We start from the raw sequence: 15324 nt of genomic DNA on the forward strand, positions 1-15324 counted from the left end.
AGGGACTGGCAAGAAATATTCAAAGTAATGAAAATCCAAAACCTACAACCACGAATACTCTATCCAGCGAAATTGTCATTCAGAATAGAAGGACAGAGAAAGTGTTTCCAGGACAAAATAAAACTGAAAGAGTTCATTAGATCCAAACCACTGTTATATGAGATGTTAAAGGGACTGGTTTAAAAAACAGAAGCTAGGGAGATGAAACAAAGGCAAACGAAACAGGCAACGAGAGTGGAAAAGGAACTGTGGGTAAGGGAAGCGTAGTGGGGGGAGGTCAACAGGGAGGGGGAGTGGGGAGAGGGAGGGAGACGATATAGGAATTGGGGATCATGGTAGGAGGGAATGGAATAGACGGAGAGAGGTTGGGAGGAACTGTATGCACAACCAATGGACATAATCTAAAAGGGGGGGACAACTGGAGGGAGGGGGGCCACCGGGTGGAGGGGAGCAGAGGGAAGGGAAATTGGCACAAATGTAATATTTTAATCAATAAAACACATTAAATCTGAAAAAAAAAAAAAAAAAGAAATATACTTCAAAGGAAAAAAAAAAAAAAGAAGGAATGCCAAACAAGATTTTGCATAATGCAGGTTTAGGAAGGTGAGAGTTCAGCCCTGCCATTGGATGCTATGCATTTTGAGCAGGTGCTTGCTGCTGAAGGAAGGGTTAAAGGACAATGCTTTCTACTTTTCAAGACTCAAAGGGAACATATTAAAATGAAAAGCAAAAACCAAAAGCCTTCTTCCTACAGCACTCTTGCTCTGGCCATCCTGCTTGTCTCCTGTTCCCCTGCTACAATAATTGGACTTGAAGTGCTGCCTCTAGGAAAGTGACTCAAGAACCAGCTGGAGCAGAATGCAAATAAACCCGTGGGGGAGGCAGCCCAAGGGAGAGGATAGAAAAAGAAAAAACAAAATTAAGAAGGAAAGGGAAAATAAGAACAGTCATTCATTTGAGTATAGATCATAAAGTTTTATTTTTTCTTTTATTTAGTGGTTTGAGAGAGGAAGAGATGGAAGGGGGGAGAGACAGAAAGAAAGAGAGAGAAAGAGAGAGAGAGAGAGAGAGAGAGAGAGAGAGAGAGAGAGAGAGAGAGGTTTTGTTACACTCATCTATGAATTTATTGGCTGATTCTTGTATGTGCCCTGTCTGGGGATTGAACTCACACCTTGACGTGTTGGGACAACGCTCTAACCAACTGAGCTACCTGGCCAGGGCTGGTAGTCACTGCGTCTTTATTTTAATAACAGTATGTAGGACCAGCAAGGGACAAATAAGACACTGTTTATATATAATTCTCTTTACACTTAAGTTTACCTGTGATAATAAAGCAACATATACAGGTGCCTGAGAATGAAGCTGATGAGAATGGGAAAGGTAAAAGGAGCCACATTAATGGCAACAATTTATTTCTGTTTTCTTGATAAGGCTATCAAAGGCATATTTCCCAAAGGAAAGCTCTTTACAATTGTCTAGTGGTCTCAGGTATATCATTTGGGGATAAAAATGGCTTTTTTCTAGACCAACTGATATGCGAAGAGCCTAGCTCTCAAAACCTCAGGTTATGTGCATGATTCATTTTTGTGACTCTGTCAGGTATGAGGGAGTGTTGGGCAATCACCACACACTGGTACAAGCAAAAAGAATAAACCAAGACTTGCTCACAGATACACACAGATATAAATAAGGACATTAAAATTTATTTATCTGTATAAGCAGGGGTGATCTGGGAAATCACTATGAATAATCCATTTGAAAACTATTTAGACTACTAAAACTAACAGTGCTTCACCTTTGACATGCTATGTAAATGGAATTATGTATTTCTGAATCTTTTAATTAAAGCGGATGTTTGAGATGTTTCTTCTTTGCTTCTGATACTATTAAAAGGCTTTAAAAATACATCTTACAGGACAAAGAAAAAAACCTTTCTATAAATGCTGATTTGGGTTCTGTTATTTAAATATCATTTTACCCCATCCATATCACAGAACTTGAAATGATTTTAAGCTAGTTCACATACGAGAAAGGTTCTCTATTTAATAGAGGAGACCAAATTCTCAGACTCTTTATCTACCCGGCCCACTGTGCATCTAAAGGAATTGGAACACTGTCTTGGAATGTTGAGCTGGCCACCAGAGGATTACAAATGTGTTGGAGTTCTTTCTTTTTACATGACAAGAGACAGCCCCTTTATACTGTTTGAAGAATAAATTTCACTGAACACATTATTTTCTAGCAATTACTTTTATCCATACTGCCCTGACCTGGTGGGACAGTAAAGCAGTGAGAAAGCCCCATGTTAGATAGAAATGAGAGATGTTGCTTTACTATGGAATGAGCGACTTCACCTACAATGTTACGTGTCAAAGATGAGTGATGATTCTTTTATTAAATACAAAGAAAATAAGTATCTGCTATGAATTATCTTCTATGAAAATACCTTTAAACTGTTTTGTTTTTTACCAATTAGGTTTAAATAAATTTATTTTTCTTCATACTTCAACACTTTAAAACACTGAGAAATATTTATGTGTGTATGTATGTATGTATGTATGTATGTCTCCTCACACGAGGACATGCTTTCACTGATTTTTAGGGAGAGAGGAAGGGGAGAGAGAGGGGGTAGGGGAACAGCAGTTGGTAGCCTCCTATATATGCCCCATCTGGCCTGCAACCTAGGTACGTACCCTGACCAGGAACTGAATCCATGATGTTTTGGTGTATGAGACAATGCTCCAACCAACAAAGCCACCCAGCCAGGGCCATATTTAGTCTCTTAGTTAATAGATAACATTGAGGCAGAAACATTTTCCACTTTGTAGCTATGCATCAACTTACCTGTGCAAAATCAGCAGCAAGTCGCATTTTTCCACCTTCACCAAGAGGTCTTATGAGACTGGCATTGCGGATAAAAAGTTCAATTGCTCTTTGGGCAATAGCTTCAGTGTTGTCAAAGACAAAGTCCGAGCATTCAAAGTGTTTAAAATAGTCACTCATAACTCTAGCAATGAAACCTTGAAGTTCCTTCATATACAGAGAACAAGGAACATCAGGCTTTCCTGAGCTTGGTAATGACCTGCAAAAGAAAAAATAGCCAATGCACTAAAAAGAACTATTTGCCTTTTTGTTCCCCCTTCTGTCTATTTCAAGCCTAAGCACTTTTTTTCCCTTATGGTACAGAAAAGGCATTGTTTATTTTTGTTAAGAGTTAAAGGACATAAAACAATGTTTAAATTATATTCCAAAGGCTGTTTTAAGATGCTAAGAAGATTACTGAAGGAATCATATAATACATTTAGCTAAAGATTAAAAATAAAATAGACAACCATCTGTCTTGAATAATTCACGCAATTCCTGTGCACTCTCTGACCTCTAAGGCCTTTCCCAGCTTTACAGCTCTGCACCCACTCCTAAGTTTTCCCTGATTAGTGAATCAATGAATAATGGAGACTGAAATAGCATTTTACACTTTGTAATGGCAATAAATGCTGCCTTTCCCAAACAGATTCTTGGCAAAGATATTTCTGTTCTTGTACTATTTAATCTGATCAGTTCAATTAGAATTCTGACTGTGGAATTGGTTATGTAACAATACACATCACATGCAATTTTTCCTCCCAGTTGATGAGGTTTGGAAAGGCTTCAATTTGGAGCAACAGATGATGCCAGCTGATGATCCACAAAATACTATTTATAATTTATAAGTGCTTATAATTACTTTTTAAAGAATATATTAAGAAAATGTGAAGTGGTTATAGGAAAGAAGAGTTATACCAAAATTAGAAATCATCTAATATAAATTAGCTAGCCAGTGAGGTCATTGGCTACATAATACTGAATCATTTTTTAAAAAATAAATTAAGTATTTCCATATTCTGAGAATGACATAGAGAAACTGGCAGTGGTCTCAAAAGAACGGACTCAAATGCCTCGAGTAAAAAGAATGAAGTAAACTTGTTTTCAAATACAGCAATGACTATTACGTATAAGTGGGATGCTAAGGTCTTCCACTCCCAGAAGCAGAGAGAAATAGAGAAAGTAGCTAGAAATTGCAGGCAAGCTCAGGGAGTGCCCAAGACACACAGGGAAAGAGTGAGTTGTGTGGATTTAGAGGGAGGGCTATTTTCCTCCTGCACCCAACTTACACCACCATTCCTGTGTTAGGCCCTACTCCCCACTCGGCATTAGACTGGAGCACTGCACTAGTTCCACCCTGTCAACTCTCTGAGGCCCTGCCCTGCCCAGTTGGCACATGACTGTGGCACAGGCCACCCTGGGAGAAGCTAAGTTGTGTGACTTTAGGGTGAGAGCATTCTTCCCGCATGCCCGAATTGTGCCATCTTTTCCTTGTTGATCCCTCCCTCCAAAAGGCCCAATCTTAATCTGCTTTAGCCTTATTAACTAGATGACTCCTGAGACCCCGTGCCACTACAACAATCCTCAGGCCCAGAAAGATCGTGGCTGGCCTCAGTGTACCCTGAGACTTTTGCTAGGTGACCTCAGATCCAACACTGGCGCCTAGTTTCAATCTTTATTAACCTGTTGAATACCACTAGCCCTTACCTGGTGCCTCCCGAAAACCTATCACATACAACTAATGTATTACCTCAGGTTCTTCCAGTGGCTGAGCTTAACAAGCAGCAGCAGTGGATCCCAAGATGCCTTGAGCCTTTTGATGACCTGCCCCAGGATTGGTACTGGTGGCAGCAGGCCTTGGTACATAGCTTGGCCCATCCTCTATGCACCTAGGCCAAGCACAAGCAGCTACCAACTCTGGATCATTTTGTAGCTCATAGCAGGTAGCCCAAGACAGGTCATAGGCAGCTTCTGACATTGACCTGCATTGAAGTCCCTCCCAAGAACCAACACGCCCTGTGGTTTACTTCAGACCACAACAAAGCATGACCTCATTAGCTCCACAAGTGGCACACCCAAAGGGAATTCTTGGGGAGCACCATAACCATCAGGGGTAAATTCCATTCCCTGGGGTCAGCCCTCTCACAGTAGCTCATATGCTGTGGTCATGGAATCCTCATGGACAGCCAGCCTGAGAGTCAACCCCACCCACAGACATGCCAGCAGCAATCAAGGTTCAACTACAACACAAGGACTCACATAACCTACACAAGAGACACTACTGGAGCATCCAGCTCAGGTGATCAGGGAGACTGTGCCACTGGGCCCCCAAGGAAACCTACAACATAAGGCCACTCTACAAAGACTGGGAGATATAGCAGCTCTGCATAATACAAAGAAACAAACAAGGGGAGGCAGCCAAAATAAATATGCCACAAATAACAGAAGAAATCTCTAGAAAAAGAACTATATGCAATGGAGGCATACAATTTACCAAACACAGTTCAAAATCATAGTTATAAAGATGCTCAAGTAACTAGTGAGAACTTCAACAGCATAAAAAAAAATGACATAAAAAAAGAAACAGTCAAAAAGGAATAATAAAATTACAGAAAGAAAGATAAACTAGCGAGAATCAAAATCAGGTTAGATGAAGCAGATGATCAAAGCAGTAATTTGAAAAACAGGGTAGCAGCAAATACCCAATCAGAGCAGCAAGAAAAAAAAAATTTAATGAGAATATTTTAAGGGACCTATGGGACATAATAACATCAGCATCACAGGGGTACCAGAAGGAGAAGAGACAGAGAAAGAAATTGAGAACCTGTTTGAAGGTAATAACTGAAAATTTTCCTACTGGTGAAGAAAAAGAGCACACAAGTTCAGGAAGTGCAGAGAGTCCCAATCAAGATGAACCCAAAGAGACTCAACCAAGATACATCTTAATTAAAATGGCAACTGTTAAAGACAAAGAGAGAATCTTAAAGGGAGCAAGAGTGAAACAGTTAGTTACCTACAAGGGAGTTCCCATAAGGCTGTCAGCTGATTTCTCAACAGAAACATTATAGGCCAGAAGAGAATGGCATGAAGTATTCATAGTAATGAAAGGCGATCAGAAACCAAGAATACTCTATCGCACAAGGGAACTGTTTAAAACTGAAAGCGAAATAAAGAGCTTCTCAGAACAAAAAAAAAAAAAAAAAGAAAAGAAAAGGAGTTCATGACCACCAAACCAGCATTGCAAGAACTGTTAAAAGAAGTGATTTAAGAAGAAGAAATTCAGAGAGAGAGGAGCATAGGCATAAAAAAGAAAAATGGCAATAAATAAGAACTTATCAACAATAACCTTAAATGTAAATGGATTAAATGATTCAATCAAAACACACAGGCAAGCTGAATGAATTAAAAAAACATGATCCATACATAAGCTGTCTACAAGGAAGCCACCTTAGAACAAAAGATTTATACAGGCTGAAACTGAAGAGATGAAAAAATATTCCATTAAAATGTAAACTAAAAAAAGTTGAGGTAGCAATACTTACAGCTGACAAAATACACTTCAAAAGTCACAATTTCTTGTTGGATCAATCCAACAAGAGGACATAACCCTTGTAAACATATATGCACCCAACATAGGAGCACCTAAATATATCAAAAATCTCTTGGTGGATTTGAAGGAAGAGGTCTACAACAACAGAGCAGGGGATTTTAACAACCCAATGACATCAACAGATAGTTCTTCTAGACAAAAAAAATCAACAAGGAAAGAACAATGTTAAATGACACACTAGATGAGATAGATTTAATTGATATTTATAGAACATTTCATCCCAAAACAACAGAATATATATTTTCTCAAGGGCACATGAACATTTTCAAGGGCAGACCACATATTAGGACACAAAATAAGTCTTAATGAATTCAAGCTTGAAATCTTACCAAGCATTTTCTCAGGTAACAATGGCATGAAACTGGAAATCAACTACAATAAAAAGACTAAAAAATATTTAAACACATGGAGGCTAAACATTTAGCCATTAAACAATAAATGAATTACAAATGAGACAAAGTAAAAAATAAAAAACTACCTTGAGACAAATGAAAGTGAACACCCAATAACCCAAAATGTATGGGACACAGTTTACCCTGGCTGGTTTGGCTCAGTGGATTGAGCGTCGGCCTGCGAACTAAGTGTCGCTGGTTCGATCTTCCAGTCAGGGCACATCAGAGAAGGAAAACTCTGATTCCAAAAAACCTTCGCTGCCTTGCGGCATACCTCTTCAGGGGAAAGGCTAAGGGAGTAAACCCCGACAGAAAATCCGGAGCCGGAGTCCCTAAGGCGATTTGACGTTGTAGTCAACACTGGCAACTCCTGCAGCGCACCTGAAGCCAAGCTGTATTGACTCCGTCTTTCCCTTGGACCCTTCAGCTGCGAAGAGAGGGGGGGTCTGCTGCATGGGCAACAGCAGACCCTCCATATCACCCTGCCCAGGCTCTGTAGCTTCAGCTTCACTGGAGGGGACACTCCAGCGACATCGCAAGATGTCGATTCAACACGGGAGGAGACAGATACCGTGTCACTCCCGAGTCGGACTGCACAGCCATTCTCGGCGGTGCAGATAGACTCCTAAGAAGCTACACCATCGTCTCTCGAGACGGACGGCTGCCGACGATGGGACACAGTGAAAGTAGTCCTGAGAGGGAAGCTTATAGCAATACAGGCCTACCTAAAAAGACAGAAAAATCTCAAATAACCAATTTAACCCTACACCTAAAATAATTAGGAAAAAAACAACAAAGTCTAGCAAAAGTAGAAGAAAGGAAATAATAAAGATTGCAGCAGAGAACAACTTCTGGCCAAGATGGAGGCTTAGACTAACACGCTCTGTCTGCCTCCACTACTAAGAAGGATTATAACTACCGCAAAACCATAAATAACCAGAAGTTCCAGAAAATAAAGCTGCATGGAAGTCCAACATATGAAGTTATAAACAAGTGGTGCTTGTTCGTACGGGTAGGAGGGGTGAAGCCAGGGCGGAGAGATCAAGCTGTGCTGCCGGCAGCAGCTGCAGCGACAGGCAGTGGGACTGTGATAAGCACAGAAACCTGTATTTAAGGTGCGGTGAGAAGCGGCAGCTGAGTACCCAGGCTGCAGTCCAGACTTGTCAGCTCGTGATTCCAATGCTGCGTAAGGCAGACCCCCATTGCCCTGGACTGTGAGGCCCAGAGGGGGTGGGGATGGAGGAGGAGGCTCCCAGTCTCTCAGCAGAGAGTAACGACAGGAATCCATCTTGGACCCCCACCCTCACACAAAGCACCACAGTGTGGTGAGGAGGGTCACCTGGTAGTGACGAGTACACAGGGCTCTGCCCCCGATAGCATAGGAGGTGTGACAGCCCTGCCCAAGAAGTAAAGATAAATGAAAATGGTCAGGAAGGCAGGAATCATGACTGAAATACCAATCACGCAGCTGACCAAAAAGCAAACATGTGAATTAACCGATGAAGAAATAGATAATCTTTCTGAGGCTCAGTTCAGAGCTATAGTCATAAGGCAGCTTACAGAATTAACAGAAGATATTGAACAAGACAGGGAAGGAATGAAGGCTAGTCCTGCTGAAATGAACGAAAACACATACGAGACAAGTGGTGAGGAAAGGAAAACCAGGGATCAAATCAACAAATTGGAACATAGGGAAAGAACAGTCAACCAATGCAGAAAGAGGAAACAAAAAGTGAGGAATATGAGGAGAGGCTCAGAAACCTATGGGTCAGCTATAAGTGAGCCAACATCCGAATCATAGGGTTGCCAGAAGGTGAAGAAGACCTAGAAATTGAAAAATTATGTGAAAAAATAATGAAGCAGAACTTCCCTAACGTGGGAAAGGAAATAGACTTACAGGTCCAGGAAGCACAGAGAGTTCCAGAAAAACTGGACCCAAGGAGAACCACACCAAGACACATTATAATCAAAATGTCAAAAATTAAAGATAAAGAGAGAATCTTAAAAGCAGCAAGAGAGAAGAAGAGAATTATGTACAAAAGGATCCCAATTAGACTATCAGCTGATTTTTCAAAGGATACTCTGCAGGCAAATAGGGACTGGCAAGAAATATTCAAAGGAATGAAAAGCAAAATCCTACAACCACGATTACCCTATCCAGCGAAGCTGTCATTCAGAATAGAAGGGCAGAGAAAGTGCTTCCAGGACAAAGTGAAACTGAAGGAGTTCATCAGATCCAAACCATTGTTATATGAGATGTTAAAGGGACTTGTTTAGAAGGAGGATCAAAACTATAAACATTAAAATGAAAACTGTATCACAACAACCAACAACAGAAGCTAGGGAATTGAAGCAAAGGCAAACTAAGTAGGCAACAAGAGTGGAAAAAGAATTTTAGGTATGGGGAACATATTGGGGGGAGGTCAGAAGGGAGGGGGAAGGGGGAAAAGGGAGGGAGATGATGCAGGAATTAAGAAGCATAGTAGGAGGGAATGGAGTAGACAGGAAGATGTTGAGAAGAACTATATGCACAACCAATGGGCATGGACTAAGGAGGGTGGACACTGGAGGGAGGCAGGGTCACTGGGTGGAAGGGAGCAGAGGGAAAAGAAATTGGGACAACTGTAACTGCATAATCAATAAAACATTTAAAAATAAAAAATAAATTAAAAAAATAAAATAAAATAAAAAAAGATCAGAGCAGAAATAAATGACATAGAGACAAAAACAAATGAACAAACAAAAAACCCACAACAATATAAAAGACCAATGAAACCAAGAGCTGGTTGTTTGAAAAGATAAACATAATTGATGAACCCTTAGCCAAACTCATCAAGAAACAAAGAGGACCCAAACAAATAAAATCAGAAATAAAAGAGGTGAAGTAACAATTTACATCACAGAAATACAAAAAGAATACCATGAACAACTATATGCCAACAAATTGGACAACACAGGCAAAATGGACAAAGTCCTAGAAACATACAATCTTCTAAAACCAAATCAGAAAGAATCAGAATACTTGAATCGACCAGTAACAATTAATGATATTGAAGTAGTAATAAGAAAATTCCCAGCAAACAAGAGTGCTGGACCGGATGGCTTCTTAGGTGAATTTTACAGAACATTCAAAGAAAAAATAACATTTATTCTCCACAAACGATGCCAAAAAATTTAAGAAGGGGGAAGACTTCCAAGCTTTTTATATGAGGCCAGCAATATCCTAATTCAAAAACAAGATAAAGAAATTAAAAGAGAAAAAATTTAGGCCAATATCCCTGATTCACATATATGCAACAATCCTCAACAAAATATTAGCAAATCAAATTCAGCAATACATTAAAAAGATCACACATTATGATCAAGTGGGATTTATTCCTAAGATGCAAGGCTGGTTCAATATTCACAAATCAATTAATGTGATACACCACATAAACAAAATGAAAGACAAAAATCACATGACCATATGAATAGATGCCGAAAAAGCATTTGATAAAATCCATTTTTGATAAAAACTCTCAGCAAAGTGGAATAGAGAAAATATACCTCAACATAATAAAGGATATTTATGACCAACCCACAGCTAACATCTTACTCAACGGAGAAAAACTGAAAGCATTTTCCTTAAGATCAGGAACATGACTGCAATATCCACTTTCACCACTCTTACGCAGTGAAAGTACAGACCACAGCAAGGCTACAGTACTGTCATAAAAACACCATGGTACTGTCATAAAAATTGACACATGAATCAATGGAATAGAATGGAGAGCCCAGAAATAAATCCATGCCTATATAGTCAATTAATATATGAGAAAGAGGCAAGAACACTCAATGGGGTAAAGATGGCCTATTCAATAAAGGGTGTTGGGTGAATTGGACAGATATATGCAAAAAAATGAAACTAACTTACACAATATACAAAAAACAATTCAAAACAGATGAAAGACTTAAATGTGAGACAGAAAATCACGAAACTCTTAGAAGAAAACATAGGCAGTAAAATCCCTGACATTTCTCTGAGTAACCTTTTTCTGATATGTATCTTTGGACAAGGGCAACAAAACAAAATAAACAAATGGGAATACATCAAACTAAAATGTTTTTGCACATCAACAAAACAAAAAGACAACCCACTGAATGGAAGAAGATATTTGCCAATGAACAAAATTTATAAAGAACTTACACAAGTTAACACCAAAAACACAAACAACCTAATTAAAAAAAAAGAAAGAAAGAAAGCAGCCCTGGCTAGGGTTGGTTGGAGCGTTGTCCTGTAATCAAAAGATTGTGGGTTTGATTCCTGGGCAGGGCACATACCTATGTTGTGAGTTCAATCCTGGGTCTCAAGGCGTGCAATCCTGGGTCTGGGAGCATGGGATCCCCAACCACATGTGGAAGATCACCAGTATGTGTTCATACAGCAGGCAACCAATCAATGCTTCTCTCTTGCATTGATGATTCTCTCTCTCCCTCCCTTCCTCTCTCTCCAAATAAAGCAATGAAAAAATGTCCTCATGTGAGGGTTAAAAAAAAAAGAACAGAGATCCTATATAGGCATTTCTTCAGAGGACATACAGATGTCCAACAGACATATGAAAAGATGCTCAAGGCCACCCGATTATCAAACAAATACACATTAAAACCACAATGAGATATCACCTCACACCTGTCAGAATGGCTGTCATCAATAAATCAACAAACAAGTGTTGGCAAGGATGTGGAGAAAATGAAACCCTTGTGCACTGTTGGTAGGGATAAAAATTGGTGCAGCCACTACAAAACACAGTATAGAGGTTCCTCAGAAAATTAAAAATGGAACTGCCTTATGACCCAGTAATTCTACTTCTGGGTATATATCTAAAAAAACCCAAAACATACACACTCCTATCTATGTTCATTGCAACATTATTTACAATAGCCAAGGGGCAGAAGGAACTTGAGTGCCATCACAGAGTAGTGGATAAAAATGTAGTGGTATACAATAATACAATGGAATATTACTCAACCCCAATAAAGAATAAAATCTTAAAATTTGTGATAGTATGGATGGACCTAGAAGGTATTATGCTAAGTGAAATAAGTCAAACAGTAAAAGGCAAATACCATATAATTTCACTAATATCTGGAATCTAAAGCACAAAATAAACAAACAAAACAGAAACAGACTCATAGAAACAGAGAAGAAACTAATGGTAGCCAGAGGGGAGGAGCACTGGGGGATCTTGTGAAACCGGTGAAAGGATTAAGCAGTGTAAATTGGTAGATACAAGATAGTCATGGGAATGTAAAGTACAGCACAGGGAAATGAGAATTACTAATAATATTGTAATAACTATGTATGATCCTAGGTAGGTACTTGAAATATCAAGGAGGATCACTTTTTAAAGTACATGCTTGCCTAACCATTGTGCTGCGCACCTGAAACTAATATAAATTAATACTGAATGTCAACTGTAATGGAAAAATAAAATGAAAAAAACAGAAAGAAAGGAAGAAGGCTTATGACATTCCAGCAGAAAGAAATTTTCTTCTGGTAGAAGAAGAAAACTATGGCAATGCCACTGACAGAGGGATGGTGGAATACTACTATTTTCAGTGTCACAGGGTAGAGAGCTGCTTGGCACAGAGTACAGGGACAGCCTTAGTGAGTGATGGCCTATCTTGATTCCAGCTTTCTGGCTCCAAAAGGCTAGATAGAAAAAAAAAAAAGGTCACCAATCTCTTTCACATCTTCTTATGCCTCATCAGAAGCACTATTGTTATCTTGATACTTCTCTGGAGGACTGTTCCTAGAACTTTAATCTGAACAGTAGAAATTATTTCCTTAAGGATTAGAAAATAACATACTAAAACACGTTCTATAACCATGTATTGATATAATTAAAATGATCTATCAGACAAAATCTTGAAATATATATATGATCAATTCTCATCTGGACTAGAAGCTTAATTTAAATTTACTAGAATACAAAACGTGCTTGGCAATTATTAAAGCTTAATTTTCCAAATTATACCAAAACTTTTAGTAAGATGTTATCAACTGATAAGGCATACTAATAAGTAGTGAAGAAATTTAAGAGTCTTTACAATGAGAGCCTACATACAAATGTTGAGGACAGATTACAAATGCAACTGAGAAGTGGTACATGATCATCTTCTGTCACCAATCTTTTCAGTGAGTGTGTGTAACTCTCCCTTCCTCATCGATCACTTCAAGGATCTAGTGTCTTGCTACTTTACTGACTGCCTTCCCTCCCCCATTCACAGTAATTAAACAAGAGTCATTTTATATTAAATAAAAGAATAGAAGTCAATGTACTATATCAATCACACATTTACATTTTAAGCTCTTTGAAAAAACACAGTGGTCCTATTAAATAGATTTCAAATACCAGGAAACCATGTTGAGGATAACTTTTTAAATAGCAGGGAATTCTGTAACCACACTACAAATAAGGTTGGACTAGATGAAAGTAAACCTGATTTATTCCTTTTACCCAAAATAAGTGTAGAGGGCTTGGAAAGGCAGGTATTCACTTTTGTTTTTCTATTTGTGTCCCCTGGAGGCTAGCCCTACTATAAAAGCGATGCTTACTTTTTGAATTGTTTAATCCAACTTTACATTTCATGTAAGCCACACATATATGACATGACACATCAGAATTACTAATAACAGTATTCCAGAAAATGGAAAAATTATTACTAGAGAAGCAATACTTTATTTTTTTTAAAGATCTTATTTATTTTTAGAGAGAGAGAGGAAGGGAAAGAGAAAGCGAAACATCAGTCAGTTGCCTCCCACAGGCCCCCAACAGGGGATCTGGTCCACAACCCAGGCATGTGCCCTGACCTGGAATCAAATTGGTAACCTTTGGTCCTCAGGGCAACTCCCAAACCACTTAGCCACACCAGTCAGGGCAATAGGAGTAACACTTAAATACACTATAAAGCATGGGTAAAGGACCTAAACAAACACTTCTCCAAAGAGGACATACAGAGAGTCCATTGGTATATGAAAGAATGCTCAACATCACTAGCCATCAGAGAGATGCAAATTAAAACCATAATGAGATAACACTTCACACCGGTCAGAATGGCCATCATCAACAAAACAACAAACAACACATGTTGGCAAGGATGTAGAGAAAAGGTAACCCTAGTGCACTGTTGGTGGGAATGCAGACTGGTGCAGCCACTATGGAAAACAGTATGGAATTTCCTCAAAAAAACTATAAATGGAACTGCCTTTTGAACCAGCGACTCCACTACTAGGATTATACCCGAAGAATCCTGAAACACCAATTCAAAAGAACCTATGCACTCCTATGTTCATAGCAGTGCTATTTACAATAGCCAAGTGGTGGAAACAGCCTAAGTACCCATCTATTGATGAGTGGATCATAAAACTGTGGTACATTTACACAATGGAATACTATGCAGTAGAAAGAGAGAAGGGACTCCTACCATTTGCGACAACATGGATGGAAATAGAGAGAATTATGCTTAGCAAAATAAGCCAGGCAACAAAAGACAAATACCATATGATATTACCTAATATAGGAAACTAATGAACAACACAAACGAATGAGCAAAATTGAACCAGAGGCATGTAAACAAGGAACAGACTAACAGAGACCAGGGAGGAGGGGAGAGGGAGAGAATCGGGGTAAGAAGGGGAAGAGTCTAGTCAAGGAACTAGTATAAATTACCCATGGACATGGGCAACAGTGGGAGAAGGGGTGGGTCGGGTGGGGGGAAGCAATGGAGGAAAACGTGGGACAACTGTTAATAGAAAAACAATAAGAAAAAAATACATACATACATACAAACATACACTAGAAAGCAATAGTGCTCCACAGTCCTATACTGCCATATATGGAAAATGACTTCAGCAGAATCTACAATGTCTGCTTTATATGAGTAAGTTGAAATGGAAGCATCAAAGCCATTTTGGGAAAAAAACAAAACAAAACAAAAAAAAAAAACAGATATTATACATCTTATAATAATGCTTCAAACCCATGGCAATCCTAGCAGTTAAATAACCAATCTGGCTCACCAGTATTTAGGCAAACTAGTAAGAACCTACTTATTTGGGAAACCAACTTTTAATGTTTAATGTGTTATCTGTAGGCACTAGTTTGGCTCAACAACATAATTACTGAAATAAATATATGACCACTTTTATAAAATAAGCCTTTAAAATTCACCTTGTTTTTGCTTCCTTTTCAGAGGCATTTGTGATCAGTCAATCTGGAACCTTTAATATCACATTTAAACATATCACATTTCCTCCAAAATACTGGTATCAGCAATTTTATATTCCTGTATTACAATATTATAGTATTTTTATGTAGAATCCACTTTACCCTTCTGTGCTAAGATTTCTACTATTATTAAAAATAGAGACTAACTTTATCACCCTTCAAAACATACTTTGTAAATGAAATGATAATT

At 38.8% G+C, this 15324-nt stretch overlaps 1 protein-coding gene across 2 annotated transcripts in view; it reads right to left on the minus strand.

The window, feature by feature from the left end:
- COG5 (component of oligomeric golgi complex 5) overlaps positions 1–15324 on the minus strand; it is a 393705-nt gene that overhangs the window by 25259 nt on the left and 353122 nt on the right. For both annotated transcript variants that reach the window (XM_090287339.1, XM_090287341.1), the window contains exon 18: positions 2845–3082. In XM_090287339.1, coding sequence (XP_090143465.1) covers positions 2845–3082 — 238 coding nt within the window. The remainder of the gene's footprint in view (positions 1–2844; positions 3083–15324) is intronic.

The sequence above is a fragment of the Furipterus horrens genome, unplaced genomic scaffold (genome assembly GCF_987537825.1).
Source record: "Furipterus horrens unplaced genomic scaffold, mFurHor1.1.pri manual_scaffold_9, whole genome shotgun sequence".
In the NCBI taxonomy this organism is placed as follows: Eukaryota; Metazoa; Chordata; class Mammalia; order Chiroptera; family Furipteridae; genus Furipterus; species Furipterus horrens.